The sequence below is a fragment of the Anoplolepis gracilipes genome, chromosome 13, assembly GCF_047496725.1.
Source record: "Anoplolepis gracilipes chromosome 13, ASM4749672v1, whole genome shotgun sequence".
Lineage (NCBI taxonomy): Eukaryota > Metazoa > Arthropoda > Insecta > Hymenoptera > Formicidae > Anoplolepis > Anoplolepis gracilipes.
Genome location: NC_132982.1, coordinates 2,574,926 through 2,598,927, shown reverse-complemented (window position 1 = coordinate 2,598,927; position 24,002 = coordinate 2,574,926). Strand labels below are relative to the sequence as shown.

The 24,002-nt window shown below is 38.4% G+C and overlaps 2 protein-coding genes across 8 annotated transcripts; one reads left to right on the top strand and one right to left on the bottom strand.

Moving 5' to 3' along the window:
* Nucleotides 1–388: 388 nt before the first annotated feature.
* Nucleotides 389–18,798, bottom strand: LOC140672835 (brefeldin A-inhibited guanine nucleotide-exchange protein 3). Of its 5 annotated transcripts, none has more exons than XM_072905277.1 (22): nucleotides 18,660–18,798; nucleotides 18,114–18,247; nucleotides 17,477–17,611; nucleotides 17,091–17,328; nucleotides 16,742–16,871; nucleotides 16,382–16,666; nucleotides 16,026–16,259; nucleotides 15,687–15,914; nucleotides 14,747–15,123; nucleotides 14,455–14,639; nucleotides 14,226–14,388; nucleotides 13,784–14,092; nucleotides 13,480–13,702; nucleotides 13,025–13,198; nucleotides 12,515–12,923; nucleotides 11,787–11,999; nucleotides 10,841–11,723; nucleotides 10,629–10,761; nucleotides 9,176–9,404; nucleotides 5,308–5,537; nucleotides 2,467–4,042; nucleotides 389–1,566 (listed from the first exon to the last, which is right to left on the bottom strand). In XM_072905277.1, exons 1-22 carry the CDS (start codon nucleotides 18,742–18,744, stop codon nucleotides 1,423–1,425), a joined length of 6,717 nt encoding a protein of 2,238 aa, XP_072761378.1. In that variant the 5' UTR covers nucleotides 18,745–18,798; the 3' UTR covers nucleotides 389–1,422. The 5 variants fall into 5 exon arrangements, with proteins under 5 accessions (XP_072761378.1, XP_072761379.1, XP_072761380.1 ...); XM_072905278.1 differs by having other exon boundaries at nucleotides 14,455–14,627; XM_072905279.1 differs by having other exon boundaries at nucleotides 16,382–16,651.
* A 583-nt stretch (nucleotides 18,799–19,381) lies between these two features.
* On the top strand, nucleotides 19,382–23,429 carry LOC140672256 (C-mannosyltransferase dpy-19). 3 transcript variants are annotated; one of them, XM_072904223.1, is made up of 9 exons: nucleotides 19,382–19,516; nucleotides 19,620–19,732; nucleotides 20,320–20,457; nucleotides 20,707–20,775; nucleotides 20,850–21,209; nucleotides 21,318–22,137; nucleotides 22,214–22,376; nucleotides 22,511–22,639; nucleotides 22,709–23,429. In XM_072904223.1, exons 1-9 carry the CDS (start codon nucleotides 19,426–19,428, stop codon nucleotides 22,926–22,928), a joined length of 2,103 nt encoding a protein of 700 aa, XP_072760324.1. In that variant the 5' UTR covers nucleotides 19,382–19,425; the 3' UTR covers nucleotides 22,929–23,429. The 3 variants fall into 3 exon arrangements, with proteins under 3 accessions (XP_072760324.1, XP_072760326.1, XP_072760325.1); XM_072904225.1 differs by having other exon boundaries at nucleotides 19,426–19,740; nucleotides 20,854–21,209; XM_072904224.1 differs by having other exon boundaries at nucleotides 19,426–19,740.
* The last annotated feature ends 573 nt before the right edge of the window (nucleotides 23,430–24,002 follow it).

The window sequence follows — 24,002 nt, the reverse complement described above, 5'->3', positions numbered from 1 at the left end:
CCAGCCGAGCATGGCCGATGGAAATAAATCGCGCGATACCCGCGACCTGGATAAAAAAAAAGAAATAGTCTCTTCAAACATCCTAGAGAATGTGCGAAATGTTATTTTTGCGAAAGAAAATCACGCATTCTTAATAACTAAATTATTATGTATTATATCGAATTATCTTCAAATACGCAACGATAATTTAAAATTATTTAGGTCTCAGATATTGAATTTTATTTATTTAACGTTCGTACACATCTTTGTGAGGTACATTTTACTTGCAAACTGTCTTACACGTACCTCGTGGACGCGCTTTAGCTGTATATTGATTCATAATTGATTTCTCTCTTTTCTACTTCTCGCACATTTAGATTTATTCTCGGGAAGGGGAAAAAACAGGGGATATGGTACATATAGGCACACGTTTTATTATCAATTATTAATCCCTCCATTTTTTAAACCATCTGATGCTCAACAACATTTACAACGTTTATGGATATACCGTACATAGAGAAACATCGGGGATAATATTTCATATAATATATACATCACACAACGTTCAATTATATTATTTCTACGTGTCAATTGCACAAAAGGAGAAATACAAATTAATCAACAAATAATATCCCAACCTTCACGGAACACAGGGTGAAAATTATTATACATTACGCTATAATCTTAATTAGATTTACGCCAGCAACGTGTCTCTCAATTACCTTGTATACAATAAAATATAGTCGCTTTCTAATATAATTCATTGCCAACGTCTCGAGATCTTTTTTATTCTATTCTTTTATGAAAAAATGAAAATAGTCGCGAGTATCTACACCGAAGCTGAAATGTAAAAAAAAAAAAAAAAAAAAAAAAAAAAACACATGACGGTACGTTTCACTCCTGGTAGATATCGTTTTGGCAAGTTGGAACAGAGGAGTGCCAATACCATCGGCTATTCGGCCGCGTTCTCAAGCTCTACGTGTTGGAAGCAAAAATCCGGGCGCTACACCCGGCACTACGACCGAACCGCAAACTACAGTTAAGCGCAAAGAGCATAAAATGAGAATCGAGGGATGTGCGTGCGGAATGGATCGTAAATAAAATCCTTGTCTCCGACGTGTCGACGCGGGAGAGAGAGATGGAGATCCGCGTGCGGAAACGGGAACGCGTTTTTTCAAACCCGAGATTCACAATTCATCGATCGATCTTCTATGATCTCCTTTCAATTTAATAAGACGATTGATTCCCTACTTTTTCCCTTTGCGTCTCTCTTTCTTGGACTCTGCAAGCAATAGCTGCTTCATCACAGTAACATAACAATGAGGAATATGAAAAGAATAAATTATTATATCACGTTGACATATCAAATTGTTTCTTCCCTTCGGCTTCTTCAAGAGCCGTACAACCTAAGGCTGCGAGCGCGCATATAAGACGCGAACGCTATTAATTATTTGTCAATCCATAAAGCACGGCGATACGATGGAAGAGAGCCGAGAGACGCTGCTTCAGACTTTGATCTATGGCGTGTCTGGTCAGTGTTCGCACGCCGCCTACGAAAACCGGAAGTAACGGTGCCAATCGTTCATCCTGCAAAACAAGTGTCCAAGACACGCGTCTGGTGAGAGAAATATATAGAATGATAAAATATATAGAATGTGAAAATAATAATGTAAATGATTTACAGACTTGTACAATTACTCGTAAATTCTTATTTAACCCTTTGAGTCATAGCCGGTCACCCAGAGACCCATCTTTTTTTCGTAGTTTTTTTTATTATTTTAACTACTTTTTTATCAACAAATACCGGATTTTTTGTTTCTACAGAGTCTCTAGAACATCAACAAGTGTAAAAAAAATATGAACAGTCATTAATTGTTAATTGTAAAAATACCATATATAAACAAACAGTCAAAATTAATACTTGTTTACGAAAAAATGCATTTTCTACTAATCTATTATGACAATAAATACGGCAATTTTTTTATAATCTTAGTACACTTTAAAGTATTTTTCAGAATTTTTTTAGAACTTTCCACCGTGTTGTTTTTGTTAAATTCTCCTTTTTTTGATAAAAATATATAAAAAACAATATTTTCTGTTCTAAATTAAAAGTAACAGTCGTATTCTTTTTTAAATTTTTTCTCTCAAAGTTTTTTTAGATCGCAGAATCTAAATCTAAAGGAAAAAAAATTTTAATTTCCAAAATTTAATATAGGGATCCAATATGGCGGAAGTAAAATTTCGTCTGCCATATTGGATCCGTCATTTTGAATTTTGAAAGTCTGACAACGGATTCGTAAGCGATCTCAAAAACCCTTATATATCAAATTTTATAAAATACTGACAATTAGAAAAATTCGTGACTCAAAGGGTTAAGAGATGAAAGTATTAATAAGTATGCACTTTGGACAAGAGAGCTTATCTATAATTTAACGATTAATATTGGAATCTCTTACAATATCAATGTGAAAAAGTTGTATAACTCACTGGCAAAGCTAAGGCCCATTCCAACGCGGTGCTCAAAGTATCCGCCCATGCTTTCCTGTGGGCTTCGCTGTCTTTATTAACGTTTCTCCGCTGGAACTCCATCTCCTGATTGGCGACCGGTTGGCTCTCGGCTACAGTGGTGTCCTTATCGCCTTCGTCCCGCAAAAAGGGATTCGTCCTAAAGCCACGCTTACTACGTTCGTAATCGCGCAGCAGCTCGTCTATATTGTCAAGGATCTGCGAAGATTTGCTATTACTTTTGTCCTCTTCTTCGGTACCTGTTTCTGGCTCGTGAGGCTCATAGGATGTCGTCCAGGTGGGACGTGACGTTTCACGAAGTTCCATTACCGATCTCGGCCGGAGATTCGCGGATTCTACGACCAGCGACGACTTATCCACGTCCTCGAGGTCCGCCGTAGTAATGAATGTTAAGGATTTCCGCCTAGATAACGGACACACGTCGCTACCGCGTCTTTCTGAATAATATGATTTCTGGTATAAAAAGGTCTCGTCGGAGAACGAGTTGCGATCGAGCATTTTCACGTTCGCCATGGTTCTCATGGAAGACGCGTCGGTCGATTCTGTTCCCCAGAACGACTCTAAATTACAGCGAAGATTATCACTTTCGTACATCATATTGGGAGGCGCTGGTGTCACGGCGTCGTACTTGGCGTCGATATAATCCTCGCTGGAGGTACCGCCGGAGCGATCGAGGTAGACGACCTTCTCCGTGACCGAGCCGAGCCTGGACATTGGTCTCGAGTCGTCGGTCTCCGGCTCGGATTGCGGACCAGAATCGGTCGAGTACTCTGCGGCCAAGTCCGACAACCTGAACGGTCTCGGGTCGTTCTCACATTCAGCTCCAAGCTCTTCCAAGCCACTCTCGTCGTCCAAATTCGGATTATACACGTCGGCATCGTCCGGATCATCCTGGTCATCTTCTTGATCGTTTGGTTGGACGTCGGGATTCTCTTCCTCTAGCGAGCCGACGGCCGCTGGCGTATTGGTAATAAGTCGATCGTCGATAGGCTCCTTTCTGGTGATCTCGGGATGATCATCGGGCTGAGCCACCAATAGGAATATCTTTCTCTCCGCGAAACTATCGACCTTGGTGTATTTACCGTCCTCGTCGAGAACCACCTCAACGTAAGTCTCGCACAGCTCGTCAAAGATCGTACGTAGTTGTCGAAGATACTTGGTGAGTTTCCGATGCTTTATATCGTAGACGCACTCCCTATCGTTTAGCCCGGTGCCTAGAATGGTCTTGACCAGTTCCAGAGTCGCGTTTAGTTCCTCTATCTCACGTAAGCACAGCTCGAATAACGTGACGATCTTGATGGTCCAGGCAGCGGCCGCCTGACGATATAGATTCGCCGGCTGCTCGAGATTCGCCACCTTCTGCACCAGAAACTTGAGGCCGGGTCGACAATCAAATTTCAACGCAGCGACGTAAGAGAGATCCAAGATGGAAAGAAAGATCTCCACGTGATACGAATTCAGGTGAGACAGGTAACCGCGTTTGACGTTTGGATTAGGCGAGCTGCACGGCGTCGAATGCGGAATCACGTGGGACAAGCTACGAAAACATGTCCTTCATGATTGTTATTCATGTTATTCTACACATATTTCTTTACCAAATTTTAAACTAATTAAATTAAGGATGTTTAGCACCTACAATCGGAGTAAAAAGTAGTCGACGAATTTGACGAATATATACTTTTCTCATATATTTTAGTATATGATTATTATAAAGATTGCATAAAATCTTATTATTTATTTATAGCTAGAGTGTAGAAATGTATTTTTCAACTTCTGTTGCTTTTTTTCGGAGAATTTTCGTGTTTCTTAAATTATAACGAGAAACTTTTATCATTGACGGTACCTCGATTTCAACATTACAGCACAAAATTTGAATTATAAAAATAAAAGAATTTACTCGTACAGAGTAATTTAAAATGTCAGAATAAAAATTATAATAGTGAATAATGACAAAATATAGAAGATTTATAACTATTTCTTTGATAAATTTAATAATTTGTCATTTCTCCGAGAAGAAAGAAATGTGACAACATGGTAATTTTTGATAAGTTGCTCAAATTGCAAATTGACATATGAGGCCTAGTCGCTTCTCGCTTACATGTTTGTATATAGAAGCTTCTTCACATGAAAAGATAGATTATTTAAAATGTCAAAAGAAGGCTCAGCTGAATGTTATGTTGCCACGTTTTCACAATAAATAATATGTCATCTCGGATAATAGGACAAAATTGAGAAAATTATATTCAATATCTTTTGAACTAGTCAGTACTTGACCAAAATTATGTGATCAAATATTTCCTCTATATTAAACTATACTTTTGCAAATTTTGAATAAATTCCTATTATTATTTCTATCTATTATAGCTCTTAGATCAACACGATCACAGGTTTTTTATAAGATAGAAAATCTGTAATCGTAACAATTTAAGGGCTAAAAAGGACAGAAATAATTATATTTATACTTATTTATATAAATAATTATATTTATAATTATATTAATACTTTTACTTATAATTAACTCTACAAAATAATTATATTTATAATAATATCGACGAGTAAATTCATTGCAAATTAAAATCCTTACTGTTGATTGCTTCAGTGAATCAACTCTAGGTTTTTTTATAAGTTTCTGAACATGTATCAGAACAATATGTGCAAATTTTATTAAATTCCTATATTTTTAAAAATAGGTACTAAACATCCTTAATCCGTCGATCAACTTTGATATAAATTTTATACACTACATTATATTATTCATTAATTTTTATTGCTAAAGAGACGTTGAAATAATGATGTGCAAACCTTGAAATTGAGGTGCCGGCACCCTGTAGGAGGACACTCGCGATGCAATGAAGCAGCATCTGGTGTACCAAAAGTCCGACGACTAACGCGCGCAACTGAACTCTAATGATGTAGAGATCGGGATTGAGAGTAGTGCCTACGGCAGGAGGATACAAAAGGAACACGTACGATCTTTCGTCAGGCGACCGCGTGGCATCCTCGACGCGTGTCTGTTCCTCCAGAAGGAACACCTGAGGACACAATCGTGAATTGTCAAGTCCAAACTTGTGTTTCAAGCAGCATGTTGAATGTATGTAGTATGATGTGTGTAGCTTCTGTCAAAATTTTCGTAAACTCGATGAAAATTTTCTATATCTTGCAGATCTCTATTTTTAGAAGCAATTGTTGAATCTCCGTAATATTCTGATTGCAAGTAAGATTATATCTGTCATTATCAGTTCTTCCGATGACACAGTCAGAGCTTGTGTGCGCGCAAAAATAAATATCTCGAGCAATCAATTGTCATATATGACTTAGATATCGCGACGATCGTTACATAACTGATCGTGAAGATAATCTTAATTACAATAGTATAATAACAGTATGCACTTAATCTAACGCGACTGTCCGTAAATTTTTCAAGTCGCAATATAATGTGTGCACACTACGAAAGCTGCAGCTTCTATAATATGGTGTCGTTATATATCGTTACGTACACTTTATCGTGACAGTGAAATTCTAGCCATGGACCCAAGCCATGGATTTTAATGGTGATTCGCAAGACCGTGCCAAGAAGTAAAATTGAAATGACATTTCAATCAGCGCGACGAGGTCCTTCTCTGTACAAATAACAAGCTAAAACGATCAAAAAGAAAAGATATTTCAGAGTCGAAGTAATTCAACGATTATTCTTAGAGCTAACAAATTTTAACAACAAAATGAAAAAAAAACTTTCTTTTAAGACAATAAAAGATTTGACGAAAAAAAAAAGATAATATTACACTATCTGTATCTATAAAATTATTATTTTCAAAAATTGAAGTTCTATGTACAATTTGTGTATTTTTTTTTTTTTTTTTTGAAAAGAACCTCGTCAAAGCGTCTTTGCCTAACCCGTGCCTTCTACCAGCGTGTGCAAAAAAAAAAAAAGAAAAAATATGGCGATCCGAATCGAACGGCGCTTCCTCGTCGACAGGCGTATTCCTTTATCGTTCAAGGTGGAGGGTGGCAAGTGAACAGTCAATCAAGCTGATGATAGAAGCTCTATATTTGAAAACAATTATTTGGCGGTACAAAAATACATAAACATTTTGGAAACCTGTCACGTCGCCGATATTAGCCACATTGAACAAGCACTTGGAATACATCGAAAGCGATCGGCCGATCATGATGCTTGCGCCGTATGTGTGTCAGCGTACATACAAGATACGTGCGTCTGTGTGTGTGTATATATATATATATATATATATGTGTGTGTGTGTGTGTATGTGAATGTGTATAGAGTGTCTTGAAATTTCTGGATGTTCTCTTAATAATAATTTTCTTGACCAATTGAAACTCAATTTTTGAAAAAATATAGTTTTAATTTTTTTTGTCATACATATATCTTTTTATTATAACTAAACCTCAAATTAAAATTCTACATAAAACCACACTCTACCTGAAATATATATTAACTGAAGAATATAATCTTTCAAGAACAAAATATATAGTTTGCGAAAAGCATTCCCAGGTAGCACATGTTCGTTTTATAAACGTTTTCTAAACGTATCCAATATTTTTTAACCGTCAAGCACCAATAAGAAGCGTTTTAACAGAAACATTTTTAAAATCATGGTTTAAGAAACGTATTTTTTACGTTTCTATAAATAGAACAAAAATTAATTTTTTAATTCAAAATTATATATATATACACATTATTAAGACTGTACTTATTAAGACGATCTCCAGATAGCACAGAAAATTAAAAGGTGACGAAAAATGTCTTTTTTAAGTTATCTTTCTGACAAGGCTAAAAGATGTCTAAAAGAATATCTTTCTACCTACAAAAAAAAAGTAATTTTTTAAAAGATGTCTTCTAAAAGTCATAATTAAATTTAATCGACGAAAAGATGTCTTTTTCATCATCTTTTCGACAAGACAAAAAAGATCTATTTTATAATATACGTGTTCCTTTGTTTGCTGCTATGTTACGTGTTCAGACTTAAATAACTCGTATTCAAGTTTTCATAACATGTATATAAAGCCTAAAAGAACAGGTACTAAAAGTATAATTTAAATTATATCTTTTTTGTCAGTTTGACTTCTGACGTAATCTCGACAAGAGATTCAGAACATGATGAAAATAGATGGATTATATCCATATATGCATTATTTTATTGAATCTGTGAATAAATAAATTTTTCACAAATAAAGGAAAAAAACCGTATTTTGACAGTTTCTTAAACGTTTTTTTTTTTTGTTAGAAAATGACGTTTCCCTTAATGTTTTTTAAGTGGACATTTTAACCAATCAAAAACGTTTTCAAAAGCCGGTTCTAAAACGTTTCGCAGAAACATTTGTGAAAAGTTTTTGAAACGAATATGTGCTACTTGGGTTCTTTCTCAATCGCTTGTCATTTGAAAGCTCTATTAATGTCTCAATATTTTCGCTAGGAAAAAAATCTCCAAATTGGCCAGTGACTCTGCTATCAAAAGAACATTCGTTAATTTTCTTGAGATATCCTGTATATACAGACAAAGTATACATATATTTGGTATGCAAAAATATTCTTTAGGCTGGGAGCGACATTAAAAATCGCGATCACGATGCAAGCATTTTGAAGCCTTGCCTGTCGACGACGACATATGCCTGACGATTCTGTGAATCACACTCGGCGTGGATATATCGAGGACACAGTCTATCCACGTTACTCGCTTTTTCTGCCGGAATGGTGTGAATATCTCACGATGCGATATAGTAGAGTTCGTTTCTTTTTTCTTGTCTGACTGTCTTAAAATCCATGACGTGAGTTACCGTGGACGGCTAGAGCCATTGGGGGCCTGTGTTCGTCGTAGTGTTAGTGTAATCGAGGGGTGTCGTGTGCTGCCTACAACCGACGGGGTAGGAGGTAGTGTGCTGGTCGATCAATGTCGTCTCAATGGTCATCGTATCCTGGAAAGGCGTCGTCGGCAGTGACGCCGCGCTCTGCCTCTTGATGGCAGTCAATACTTCACGCAGCTGGCTCACCTGAGAGCAAGTCAGGTCAGGAGGGCACCACGTGTGTCCCTATATTTCTATCTTTCTTTCCTTTCACACACATACACACTTTCTCTCTCTCCTCTCTCTTTCTCTCTCTCTCTCTCTCTCATTTTTTTTTCGCACACTCAAGCACTTGTTACTTCATTGCTACGAACAACGCGCTTGGAAGTTTATCAAATGACAAGGAGATGTCTATGCGAAGAAAAGTCATCTATCAAACGGATATATAGCAGCTGATAACAATTAAATTAAAGTGATGATTGTGAATTTGGAACGAAAGAAAAACGAGACTTTCGCATCTCATACTCAACGTCCGGCTTTGATTTAAATGCTCGTTTAAGTGAAGATTAAGACAATATGTTGTCTCTCGGTTTGTGAAAATCAAGTAGACGCACTTTTTAGCACGAGATGCGAACGAGAAATAATCTTGACATTGTGACGTGTGAACGATAAAGAACGTAGAAGGAGGCTTTCTCTAATCGGGGGGCAGAATCTATGTTCGCTCAGACTAAGATTCCGTCTATCGAGATATCTAGAAGGAGCACATCGATCAAGCACATCGAACAACAATTGGGAACTAAACGCGGAATCGCTGTGTCGATTCTCCGCTTCACCTCGCGAAATTAAATTAATCTCTCGGATTACTTACCTGGCTGGCGAGCCGTCGCAGCCGTTCCGTTTCTTCCGGTGTCGCGTCTCGTCGCGCCGCGACCTTCACTTGGGCGACGTCCCCGTAAAAGGATTCCGATCTCGGCGAGAAAGCCATGGTCAACTGGTGCAGCTCCTGCAACGAGTTGGAGCAGGCGCGGTAACAGGCGACACCGCAGACCTCCCATTGTTCCGAGGTGAGGAGTGGCCCGCTGCTCACTAGGACGTGCCTGTCAAATGCCATTCGTGTGACTTCTGAATGAGATAATATAAAAAGGGATTTTTCTTTCTGTATATGCGTCTATATCATCTATCGCTACCATCCGTTCATTGACAAATTGATAACCAATATAATTTCTCGTATAAGCATTTCGTCTCTCGAGCAATCACTCTTTTTATTATCACGCCGATCAAGCGAGAATCATCCGATCTAGAGCTGGATCACGTTGTCGAAACGGGTTGTCCACCTATACCGGACGACTCTAGGATTTCAGATCAGGATACCGTATTCGCGCATTCGCGTACCTCCTTCATTTTTTTCAATATCGATGCAACACGTGTACATCGATACCTCGCGATTGACATCGATTCGCGGGATCATGTTACCGGTACTCGGACCCGGTTGGTTGTATAACATTAATACGAAGAAAATGCGTCGATGATTCTCTAGATGGACAAACGCGCGCGGGGCGGGCGGGGGGGCGGGGGAAGGGGGATAACTCGTTGGCATGACGCCCTCTCGAAAGTGTCGAGTGTCGGTGGCTACTTTATCCCATCGGACAGCCTGTCAAGCTTCGTTATCGTCTTACACACACTCTCCGTAACAACGATATACCCAACTTAACCGTCCGTCGCTCTACACATTCCATCAAACTTGATTAATTCGTCACTGAAATCTGGAAATGGACGTGATATTGAACAAGACGATAGAGTGATTCGCGCGGATAACATTGTCTAAGAAAAAACGCTTCATCCTCCAAGTCGGTTATACTGATGTAGGTTTCCTATAATCCACTTCTACTTAATTTCTACGAAAAAAAGCCTCATAGCGGCACATGGTTCCTCAGCGGACTCGAACCCGCGTTCCGTCGGTTCGTAGTCGACGACGCAACGTTCGCAGCCACACTCGTCCCCTGCAGGTTTCCTAATCAAGTTTCCCAATTGCGAAATCACCGGCAACAACATGTCGTTTCAATCAGCCGTTAAAGTACCACCACATTTGGTGCCCATTACGTCGCATTCCGGTTCTCTCCTTCTTTATTGCAAGCTTGTTTTGTCATTAATGCCATCGATTTTCCATGCATAAAGTCGCGTGCTAAACCGCGTAAATATTAACGAAGGTCGCGAGAATCGCAGTAAAACGGCTAACGAGTGGACAGGCAAATTACTCGGACTTGTTTCGGAATGGCTTCTTGTGTCTCGCGAGCTGGAAACGTCCTCCGCTTTTGACTTACCTGATGCAAGCGCAACCGAGACGAGCTATGCTCTCCGTAGACTGCACCACGCATTCCGCCATCACTAATAAAAGTTGTTTCAACATCAACGTTGTGGCCGGCAAATAGGTATCGTTCCTGACGACTTCTGGCCCTGAAGAGTTGGTCACACGAACAGATTAACGTTTTGCTAATCTATGGCATATTTTTTTCGCCTTATCTTATGTATTTACCTTGCAGATGCGTCAAGTAATCAACCACCAGATCGGTCGTGAGACCGCAGCACTGTTTAAAGTTGGGCGCAAAATTATCCCAACCACGGAAGATCTTGGACGTTTTCCTCAGCCAATTTTGCACCATAGGCAGCAGCAGATGATTAACGCAGTAGAGTCCGAAAGCCGGCCCGGGTACATTCAAGATGTCGCGCAAGAGATGAAACAGGGTCTCCAAAGTATGTGGTTGATAACGTCTCGGACAAATCATGGTTGCGCTCGCCAGACCTTCGATAAGAATGTACCAGACGCGAAGAATACCGCTGGGCTTATCCATGCTCTGTAGCGTCGTCATGGAATGAGCGTTCTTGTCGATCAGAGGGGTCAGCACATCGTATGATCTTTCCGGGATGATATCTTGCATCGACTCGATGTGCTTGTCGAATCTGGTCAGCTCGAGATTCGGAATAATCGGGTCCACGTATTGCGGTAACGTCGACACTTGAATTCTCTGGGCAGAATGGAAGATCGGACAGGCCGGCATCCGATACATGGACGACAGAATGTCGCTGCAGCTCAGCAGATACTTGAGACTCTCCACGCAAAGTCTCATCCTTCTCGATTCCGCGCCGTCGATGTTCTCCGTCTCCTCGGATTGGGCCTCATTGTCGCCGATTCCCCGCACGTGTTTCAGCAAGCAGAGGATGCAGTCCAGCGCGGCGTTGGCGAAGACCAACGTGTTGTCCGTCGAGAGGAACACCCTGAAGACTTCCAACAAGGGGGCTGACTCGACGGAATCCGAATTGCCGACCGATGCCACTCGGAGGGCGCCAAAAAGCGGCCGCCAGCCCGAGCGAATCTCCGTACGATTCGTTTCGACGAACTCACAGATGCAGCTAACGATCTGGGGAAAAAAATAGCGGTTTGTAAGCTAAACCACTTTACGCGACCGTAAGCGGCTACGCACCTGATCCTGCACATCGCTGTCACAAAGCTCGAGACATAACAGATTTTCAAAAGGCTTGAAGAGCGCCTCGTTGAAGTGAAAGTGCGGAAGTTCAATCTGCTCGTTCAACAGAGCCGCCATGGAATCGTGAATACATTGAACGGCTTTCTTCGAGATGCCACGGTCCTCGTGGCAAGCTGCTTCCATAAAGTGTGGCCCCAGAATACTCCATACCTTTGATAACAGATAATCTTTATATTATTCTTTGATATTTATCTTAATTTGGTTTATTCCGGACTCCCCTAAGAGTTTGTCGTGTGATTCAAACCTCTTACAATCTCCTTTCCTCCTTTACACCTCCTATACCCTTTCCTACAACACCTTCTCCTGTCGGAGTTGGCTATTCCTCTAGCATAAACTGTAGAGTTGCGTCTTATTTGCAGTCAATGGGACCTACTGTTTAATGCCGGTTCCGAACGGCCTAGATAGAGGAAGTTTTTGTGGCAAGATACTTTTCGGTGGGTTGCTATTGCCATCCGAGAGGTGGCGATTAAATAAAATCGAAGAAAATTCGAAATTTCTGGTCGGATTTGAACCCGAGATCTTGGGCACAGAGAGCAGACGCACAACTCACTGAGCCAGAATCGCACTGATATTTATATTTGTATTAATTGATCTTTATATTAATAATCTTTACGTTGTAAAAATTACATTATTCATGAATACTATGAAAGAAAATGAACTCTTACCCCCATTATATGAATCAAGGGTCTGCCGCTTTTCACGCACTTGAGCATAACTTCTCCCAAACGAGCTAGAAGCAACACGTTCATCTCGTTTTCCCTCGGTTTATTCCGTCTCCACCAAAATCTCTTATTATCCTTGCATCCGTCAGTGGTTTTAAAGAGTTGTGCTTTACTGGCTTTACAGAGAGCTGTAAGGAACGAGCAGAGTGCCCTGAGATTTAGTTTAAGCGCCGCGTCCTCGAAGAGTCTGTCAACTTGTTGTGACAATACGCAAATAATCTTGGCGGCGTAATCAGCTGGTAAAATGCCATTGAACTGGCTGTCGGCGTTCGATTCTTGGATGATCTCCGGGATCGTGTCTGAGCTGGGATTTTGCGTGTAAGGGCTCGAAAGGAAACTGTAAACGTCCACACTGCGAAAGAAATAATGAGGCGAATTAAAAATACAGAAAATGTCTTAGAGTACAAATGTCGAATGATTAAAATTTTATAAAACAGAAAGATAAATTATTACCAAGATTCCTCATCATCAACGATGTTGAAATTTAGTCGCAGCCTATCTTGACTATTCTTAGCATCTCCATTCGCAGTATCCTTCTTTTCCTTCTTCTGATGAGCTTTGGGCAGTGACGGATTTTGATTCCTTCCAAAGAAGTCATGTTCGAGCTTGCTCACGTACAGGCAACACCTTTTGTCAAACGTATGATTTTTTTTTTTAGAGATGAAAACACAAAAGAACAATATGAGGAGTTAGTCTTCAAAATAGCTAGGCAATAAGTACTTACAACAATTAAAGAAAATTGTAAAATAACTTAACAATAGATGACTATCTGGAAAACACCATAAAGAAATGTCGACACTTCAAGAGGCTCAAAAGTAGTAAAGATGGAACACTGTTCTATTTATTTTAAGAAAAAGAAAATGATTTTTTTTTAACGAAAGAGCACAGTGTCTTCTAGCGTCACTTACGTGAAAACGTGCGGCCAACAATCGCTACCGTGGCTACCGAGTTCCAGGCCTCGCCCTAAGAGCACGTCCATACTGAGCGCGTGAGACGTGTGAATATTGGTCGCTCTGTTCTGTAATTTAAGTCGGAGAACATCCTTTTTGCGAGTGATTCTTGAAATGGATTGTTCCGTGCAAGCAGCTTTGGCGAGAAGGGCAAAAATGGAGCCGCAACGATTCTGCAAACCTAAACGAAACAAAAATAGACATATAAATAATACTCTGAATGAAGATATCATGAAAAAGGAAGAAGTGAATACACAAGTACCGAGTACGTTGCTCAATGTGGCAGCCTTGTGAAGGCCCTCGAGCGCCAAAACGACCGTGTCCCTGACCCCTCTTCTGCCACCGTCTCTGTTGAGGATGCTTTTATTGGTTTCCTCCTTGGGGGGATTCAGTCCCGTCGTAAGAACCGTCATCATGCTACCCCAGCAACAAGTCAGCACTCTCCGGGAGAGTTTCGCGCCGGCCTCCGCTTCCGGAGTCGGCTCGCTTCGAGAAAGTTGGGCCCGTTCCAGTCTTATGTAATCGGAGAGCAACTGCCCGCCTCGGTGACTACCGGGTATACCGTCCACGTCTGTAAATTGTATAAAAAATAGAAATCTTATCAATTTAATTTAGTAAGACTACAGTTTCTTTAGATTTCACGAGAAAAACAATTTTTTAGTAATATCTATTTTTTATTAAAAAATATTATATAATTTGCATACCCGTGAGAACATTGACTAACGCATTATTTTCCGTAGAGCTGGGGTTATAACCGCATTTCTCGAGTAAATTGCACGCGAGCACTTGTTGATACAGTTCGGAAAGCCACGTGGCCGAGAGATAAACTAGCACACCTGACCCATGCACCTCTTCCACAAATTGCTCCTTAAAAGCAAAATTCGAAGAAGGGGATAAATTCAACAGAAGAGAGTAGATAATTATTAGACGTACCTCGCTGACTGGTATTTGTCGAGCCTCCTCATGATAGTAATTTATTCGAATCAATTTCAGATTGAGAAGCAACGCCGCATATGTCGCCAAATAAATTCCATCGGCGTTCATGATTGTGATTAACGCACATGAATCTGTACTGACATCACTTTGTTCCTGCATTTTCTGCTGAGCTACAAATACTCCTAAAATATCATTAAAAAAAAAACAAACAATATTTTACATTTATAAAAATGTTATTTTTTTATCAAATAATTTTTAAACTTTATTCTTTTGGAATATAACAGCTTACCTTGACAGTACTCAGAAGCAAAATTCTGCAAGGCCTCATCCACCTCGATGTTACTCCTCAATGTAAGTACCATCGGTATGAGATCGGATCTGAGTGTTTTTACGAATCGCCTGGCATTGTGCCTCTCAACGTCCACGTTGCATTCGTCAGCTACCTGTCGGCCCACGTGAAGACACTTGGGTAATTTTTTTAATCGCAGCTTCTCGCACTCGTTCTCCGTCGCGCAATCATTATCGTCGAGGCTATTCTCGTCCTGTACCTCGTCCGACTCGTTTTGCGGACCTTCCGTATCGGTTGAATCGCCATCCTCCGATGGTCCATGTCCAGATGAGTCGGAATCCGAACCCATACCTTTCTTCATTAATTCCAATTGTTCCCTGAAAAATTGATTAACATGAAATCTCATTTTTTACAAAACAATTGTTTATAAATATCAAATTTTCAATATTTTATATTTATATTCAAATTGAAATTGATAACTTATCTCTTTAAGGATGTTTAGTATCTATTTTTAAAAATATAGGAATTTAATAAAATTTGCACAGATTGTTCTGGTACATGTTCAGAGACTTATAAAAAAACCTGGAGTTGATTCACTGAAGCAATCAAAAGTTATAAGGATTTTAATTTGCAATGAATTTACTCGTCGATATTATTATAAATATAATTATTTTGTGGATCTAATTATAAGTAAAAGTATTTATGTAATTATAAATATAATTATTTATATAAATAAATATAAATATAATTATTTCTGTCCTTTTTAGCCCTTAAATTGATACGATTACAGATTTTCTATCTTATAAAAAACCTGTGATGATATATGAGAAAAGTATATATTCGTCAATTTCGACTACTTTTTACTCCGATTGTGGGTGCTAAACATCCTTAATTATGTTTGAAAATAATTAACATTTATTCTTGAGACATTTACGCTCACCTATAAGTTTTTGGCAATCGTGCCATGCTCTGATAGGTCAAAGGTCCGCGATAATCGCATGATTCCAAATCCTCGTACAAACTATTGATCGTGCACGTGTAATTGTGATTAATAGCCTTGCCCTCGCAAAGTTCCTGAAGCGCCGACAACATGGCTACGACGCAGGAGACACTCGCATGCAATATAGTCAGTCCACCCGTTGTTGATTCCTCGATAGAGTCCATAGCCCTGAGAGAAATTTATGTTTATGTATATATAGTGCACAAAACTTCCATCAAATTATTTAATTGTTCAAATTAGAAATTTTATTAGACACCAAAAGTTTGCAACAACACTTACAGTCTCATCAGTGCCATATCACTTTGTATGTGGCTCGATCGGTCTTCTTCCACCAGTAATGGTCCAGCGAAATCCACCATGCGACTAGGACTACGTAGCAGTTCCTTCAACGCTTTCAACGGTTCTAGACGTTGTTGTGGTGGTGGATAGAGCAGCATTCTGTGAAACACTGATTCCAAAACTGGTCGCAACGGGCCAACGCATCCTACTAATCTTACCAATTCCGTACCGATGCTGAAGAAAAAAAAATAGCAAATGTCAATTATTTCTAATATATATGTCACGTACATATTTAAATTCTTATAAAAAATATATATTAAATATTTTTAAATTCTGTTATTATGGCTCTCTCTTACCTGTAAACAGTCTTGGCCTGATGACTGTCAAAGCTCAACGACGTGGCCAAGTATCCGGAACCTCTGCCAATCTCATTCTCCTTCCCCTCCCTGGAGGTGAAGGTCTTATCCACTCGAGGCGTGCCCAGGAAGGCTATCAAGGCGGGACAGAACTTTTGCCACAGGAAGGTCGTGAAATGCGCGTTGGTGTGAATCTTTTGCGGTAGCGACGATATGAGCGTGTGCAAGCATTCCAGTAGGAAGACCACAGTGTTGCCATTCCTGCCGTTGCTGAAACAGGATTTCCTAAACATTACTTATGGGATATTATATAAGTCACGGCTTTTCTCTCGTCACTGATTTCTCAAGGTATGTTCTTACTTCTGAGCCTCGTCCAGCTTGCTGCAGATGTACTGCAAAATCGGCAGCGCCTCGTTAAAGCACGAGACGCCTCGCTCGCGGACATTCTTGTTCCGCTTGGCATTCTCGTCCATTTCCTGACATTCTTCGTCTGTGGATAAATGGGGAGAATTTTTATTTGTAGCATAATAAACACCGGAATATCACGGCCGGCGATGCATTCGCTATTGTCAACAGTATATATATATATATATATATATATACACAGCCAATTATTGGAACGCTTCACCGACGGCATTCTTTGACTCGTATTTTCCGCCTACACGCTATCTTGCAATTTATCGATCAAACATCCTTTTGCGAACTATACCTTTAATCACTGCGCAAAACCGATACGCATCGTCGGCAGTATCTAACTTTGTTCTCAGTCTCGATTTTTTACCTAAAAACAGACAAAACGACCGCAATGTTTGACTGGTCGCCGCCTGGGCTGCTGTACGTACAGCTTGATTTCCATTTTCGAAAGCTTCACAGCAAGTAGTCAATATGGCGATAATCAGACGCCCGTTCATGGTCCAATAAGGGGAGCAGGCAACTTGCAGTAAAACCTGAAAGGAAAAAACGACGAGATATCAGCCGGCCTTGAGCGATAATTTTAAAGCAAACATTGTGAAAAGATATTTTATTTTTATTATTATTTCTTTGACATTTGGCTTTTGCTTTCAAAGCACTCGCTCTGAAATGTTTTTTACTCACTTTGAGCATATCCGTCTGCGTGTCATCGGACTGCGAGACGATGGAGCTCATGGCATGCAACATTTGCGCAGGCAACCATAACGAATCGTCTTCCGGCTCATAAGGCGATTGGAATCTGTCATCTCTCAACATTTTCTACGAATTTTATTCGGTTTGATTACATTAACTTTTAATTCGATTAATCGTCAACAAGAAAATTATCAATATATAATTTATGAGTCAGATTCAACTGAATATATTATTAATTAATTAAAATTATTAAAATAGATAAATAATTTATCTATTTTTTAATCAAGGTATTTAATTTCTTTTCTTAGAGAATCTATATAAAAATCATGAAAGTAACGTGTCTGAACAAAAGCTAATTAAAAATTCTGTCATAGTGACGCGCTTAAACTGTCGCAGCTGCTCGTCGCTATCTCTCACTTTATCGCACAGTTCCGGAACATAATACATTTCTCCCTATGCGGTTACATCAATGCCAACCACCAACACACGTAGGAGGAAGAATAGAGGAGAAGATAAGACTTCAAGCGCGATATTTTACACTTATATTTTTTGACATTTATAAAGCAAAGTATTTCTTGACGTAAAAAAAAATTACTTTACAAGGGAAAATTTTGATCATTTCGCTTACGTGTAATCCCGCAAGACCGAAGGCAATAAACTTGCTCCTGTTGCTCTCCAGTGCTAGCTGAAACGTATGTAAGCATTTTGTGCGCAGTTCGTGAGGAGGATCTCGTAGCAGGCCTTGCTGCTTCTCCAGAAAATCTGCCAGAGAACAGGATTTAACTTTTCATCACAAGAAATAAATCAGAATATCTTTCAAAAAAAAAACATTTATTTTCTCGCTGACTAATATCTGTGACTAATCTCATTAGGACGTATATGTCATACGGTAAACTATCAATTTATGTTAACCGAAAATCAACGCAATTTAAAATATAAAACTTTAGCTGGCAAAAATTTTTAGAAATAATCAAATTAAATGAGAGACATATGCTATTATAAATTTATGGATGCGATTAAATTTGTCGCAGGGGTTGCGACTTACTCGACGTTTTTGTCAAGTGAAAGAAAAACTTCCGCAGCGAGAAGGGTAGGTTTTTTCGCGGAAAAATATTTGACAAAAAATTATGAATAAAAACGTCATGCGAAAAAAAGTGGCGTGATAAGCTCTCACCGTGCGCTTCCTGCGCCGATTTGCGTAAATTTTGTAACTTCGCATTATTCGACTCCCTGACGATCTGCAGCAGGAGATCCTCCATGACACGACGGGCCACCACCGCTACCACGAGACTGATCGATAACGGGAGTGTCGATGTCGATGCACGCTTCGCTTTACGTGCGCATTTCCAGGAGCGTAAAACGAGTCGCCCTTCTTTTCAGAAGCTCGCGTGCTCATTAATAATAATCGCACAAACGAGGATAATGATAATTATATCGAAAGATCTAATGGAGGATCTCTCTATAGTATAGGAGAAGAAGAATATATATTTTTGACTCGTTAACGGGTTTCAGGGTAGACTTAATTTGTAATTAATTCGAACATACACACACTTTTACAGATGGCAAATTTTACGCACATATTAGAACAATATTAATAAGAAAACATTTTTTCACGAAATTTTTATGCATCTAAAAAAGAGTAGATTCGAAATTTCGCGCCTCTCTGTGACTCATGTGACAGCGACCACGTGACCCGTTACGTCCTAGGGTGTGTTCGGAAATTCTATCCGTAAGAGGGAATAGCTTTGTTTTGATTGGTCGTACTTCAGCTTATGCGTAGAATTTTCGAGCACATCCCTACACGTGCTATGAGTCTAACATCATCTGCACCTTCCATACTTTTTCTCTTCTTCTCTCCAGTAGCTTACTTCGCACACCTATTTCATTTTAAGTGCAGAAAGTGTGACGTGAAGCAGTTATTATGAAGAAGGGACCTAAAGATGGCGACGAAAGGTGACAGGAAGCGTAGAGCGGCCGAGAAACCGGCCCACGAGAGCACCGTTTTTTATCACTGGGCCGTAAATCTTTTGGGTAATAACACTCGCTTTATCGTGCGTAAAGAGATCGGGCAGCCGGCGTGATCCGCGAGCGGAAGCATCGTTTAATGGTGAAACAACCTTTGCTCCAACAACAGGTCTCGGTTTCGGTTATTTGCATCGGTGGCATGTATCCACGCTCTTTGAAAATGACCGACACTTCTCTCACCTTTCGGAGATCGAGCGAGAAATGTCCTTCAGGACCGAGATGGTACGATAGTAGGTGATATTTTATGCAATATCGTAGAAAGATATATATATATATATATATATATATATAATTGGAAAATTTTTTTATCGATCAAACTTTTGTCTTCTGTCAAATTGAGCTGTCAAATTGCTGATGCTACTCGAAACAAGAAAAGTAATTAAATTATTTTGGCAATATCAATAAAAAGAGATTAAATTATATGAAAATATTAATTATGTAAAATACTTCTAATTTAATTATAAATAAAAGTTGAATTTTTTAATTATCACATTGCAGAGAATATAAAATTCATTATTTAGGAAAAAAATATGTATTCAGGAAAGTGTATCACTAAATCGATATATTATTGTTAGAGAGAAAAATACTTTTTAATATCACATACATATTTTAATATATTTTAATATAATATAATATATATATTTTTATTAATTTTATATATGATTACATTATGCTCAGATAATGCAACTAATTATATTTTTAAAACTTGTGTATTTTAAAACTGCTTTCACATAGTTATACGTATGTAAAAAATATAGTACCAACAATGACAGATTTAAGCATTTTAATATTTGTATCTTTTTTTGTAGGGAATGTATTACTCCTATTACAAGACTATCGCTGAGTCAAAAGACTTTTTTGATGGAATGGACAAGCTCAGTCACGACAATCTATCAGAATATGGCAATGTTATTGATGCTAGCAGAAAATATAGTCTTTTACCCGAAGTAATTATAAGTTTAACTTCAATTATTTGTGATTTAAATACAAAGTATTTTAGGATCCATAAGACAAACTTTGGAATTTTTTTATTATATTTATTATATTTTGTATAGTTTCCTAAGGACATATCACGAGTTACTTGAGAAAAATGAATTCTTTTGGTGAAACCTATCACTCTCTAAAGTTTGTCTCATTGATTTTAAAACAAGATTTTTATGTAAGAGAAATGTCACAACTTTTTATTTACTTTACAGATTGTAGCAGGCTTCCTGTATCATATTGCAAAGAGTCTTGGTGTTATATCCCAGGAACAATGTTGGCAGGTAAGACTTTTCTAAAATCCCTTTAAGAAGCGAATAAAATTTGTAGAATAATCACAAAATTCAATCGTATTTAGATAGAAAGAGGAGACGGGTTGACGCCCGTAACCAGCTGTGAAGGCCTGGGCGTACCTGTGTACTTCTATTTAGAGATAGTTTGGTCTTCCACAATTTTCACAGCGGCGATACTTTTTTACTATGCAACATACTTGAGTAATTCCATTTACGGAGGACTTCTAACGATTCTCTTCTTCTTCTTTAATCACAACGAATGCACCCGCGTTCAATGGACACCGCCGTTGCGAGAAACCTTTGCGTATCCTATGTTACTCTTTCAAATGTACAGTGTTACAATGGCTGTCAGAAAATACACAAAACACGACGCGGACAAAGAGCCAGCTTCCTTGAGAAACAGGACTAGACAAGGATTATTTATGGTAACATATACAAAAGAGATAATCATTTATTATATATATATATATATATATATAAAATTATTTATAAGATTATTTCTTTACTACAGTCAAGTCAATCTGTCTTTTCAGGATATATTTGGCTCGATAATTTGCAGCTTGTGCACCTGGCAGTTTTCACATTTTGTTTTTACCACCCAAATTGTGGCAATTCTTATACTAAAGTGGCTGAGAATCGTCCCGTACGATTTTTACAAAAACTTTTGTACGGCTCATGCTTTAGCTATCGCAGCAGCAACCAAAATAACAAACGGGACTCTTATAATTTACTCGTTCTACACATGCATCATAATCAGCAGCAACGTGGCCAGTTTTCTGGTGAAGTTATCTCGCTTCCAGAACGTCAAACGAGAAATTATTCTCGAGATCGCAATAATGATTATACTCACAAAGTGGATAAAGTCTTACGTTTTATATTCTCAAGATGACGCTCACGTATTCAATATATTAAAGTCTAAATTAACCAACTACAGAGACTTTCACACTATGCTCTATACATGCTCGCCGGAATTCGATTTTTTGCAATACAAAACTTACGATGCGATCATCAGGACTCTATTGCTGCCAACAGCGATACTCGTTGGAATGCTCGCGCTTTATTATTGGTATAGGAATTTTAAAACGAGCGACTATCCGCTTTGCATAGAGGCTGATGTGGCGTATAACGGTCTGCAAACCGGCGCTTTTATCATCATGGCCGTTTTTATCATGAGACTGAAACTATTCATGACGCCGCATCTTTGTATAGTGGCCGGCGCGGTGTGTAGCAAACGATATCTGGAAAAAGTCGGTTTGAAAGGCGAGCTCATACGACTCGCCATTTTTATTCTTCTCTTGGGCGGTATGTCATACCACGGCGTTGACAGATTTCAACAGGAACGCGGATTTATAGGTAATCATCTTGTCAAACTAAATCGATTTTTATGCGTAAGATGTTACACAATTGCATCTTTTTATTTTATACACAGGCGAATACAGCAATATTGAGCAGGAAGAGCTATTTGAGTGGATAAAAAGTAATACGCCAAAGAATGCCGTATTCGCGGGAAAGATGTCATTGATGGCGAACCTAATGCTGTCTACTAAAAGACCAATCGTTAATAATCCTTATTACGAAAGTAAAGAAATGAGGTGAGGCATAGAAATTAAAATCACACATGTGTGCTTAAAATTTATATTGATTTAGTTTATTAATAATATTTATATTTATTTAAATTTATTATTAATAAAAATTAATAAAAATTTATATTTATACGTTATTATAGAGATAGAACTCTGAAGGTTTACGAGATTTTCAGTCGGAAAGACGCCACTTCTGTATATACTTCTCTAAGGAACATGAAAGTCAGTTACATTGTATTAGAGGAACCTCTGTGCCTTGGATTTGCAAACTTGTGAGTAAATATATGAGAAAAACTATATATCATGCAACAACAATGTTGAATCTTAATATTTTTTTTTAGACCACGAGGATGTCAAATGATCGATTTATGGGACATGGTTGACAATGGAACGGCGAAAGCCGCGAACAGGCCGCCTCTGTGTCCTCTTCTGTTCAAAGGAAACGCGTATCCGTTCAGGAGGGCGTTCGTCAACAGTAACTACGTCGTGCTGCAATTGGACTACTCGCATTATGTGGAATTTAAACCAAAGACTTCCGTACCATTGCATTATCAAATCTAGATTTCGCAATTTCTATACGTTTCCAAATAAGTAAAGAGCTCTCGATAAATATGGGATACCTCATGAGACTATGAAAGCCTATTTTTCTTAAAACAAGACACTATTATCTGTATAAAAAAAAATATATATATATTTTTATATATATGATATAGAGAGATTCGCGCGTGTATAAATTAAATGTTGACACTGGAACTTTCAAATGCCTATCGAGTCTGAGGTTTGATTACGTGTGTAATTTGAAGAGGCATTGAAATATTTTAAGAGACGTACAATGTGTTCCTAGTATTATGGAATAGACCATTTTTTATTTGATTCAAAAACGATTTATTGATCTTTTAAGATGCAGGTTGAGAGCATCGCAAAATATATACACACACGCAAATGTTATTTGTTAAATTTCACAATAATGAAAACGAGGTAGTAACGATATGTACAAAAGAATATGATGCTTCATTTCACACGACGTGATGCACGTACTTGTGATAATTTTCCTATACTTAATTATTATATAAAAAATATATTATCGTGCATTTATATCATCTGCGCGCGCCATTTTTAATTCCGAATGTATAAGTATTATATTTCAATCGCGCTTTGTGTTCATTTATTCTGCTATAAAAATTAATTACAAGATATATCTGTGCCAACATCAACTACTATATATATATATTTATATTCAAATATTAATCACTACACAAATAAGTTTTTTATCTATTAATTAATAATATTTCACGACACGCACATTGGACAATAATTCTCCGCTATCTTCCACTAAAATCACCCATTATTATTCAATCGCGTATTTAATGACCACATAAACGTTATTGTAATTTTAATAAAGAAATTATAAAAATATGTATATGCGAAAGAGATTGTACATAAAAAAAAAAAAAAACGAGATTGTATTTTTATTTGTATATTTTTATTTGCAAGCCCGAAGCTTTGAAATCTCGATAGGAGATAATTTGCATTTTTTGGACGCCTTTCCCCGCGCACGAATAATCCAAGGAAGAGATCTCGAACGAGATGCAAAACCGGAAGAAAAACCAAACGGCAAAGATACAGCTCCGTTAT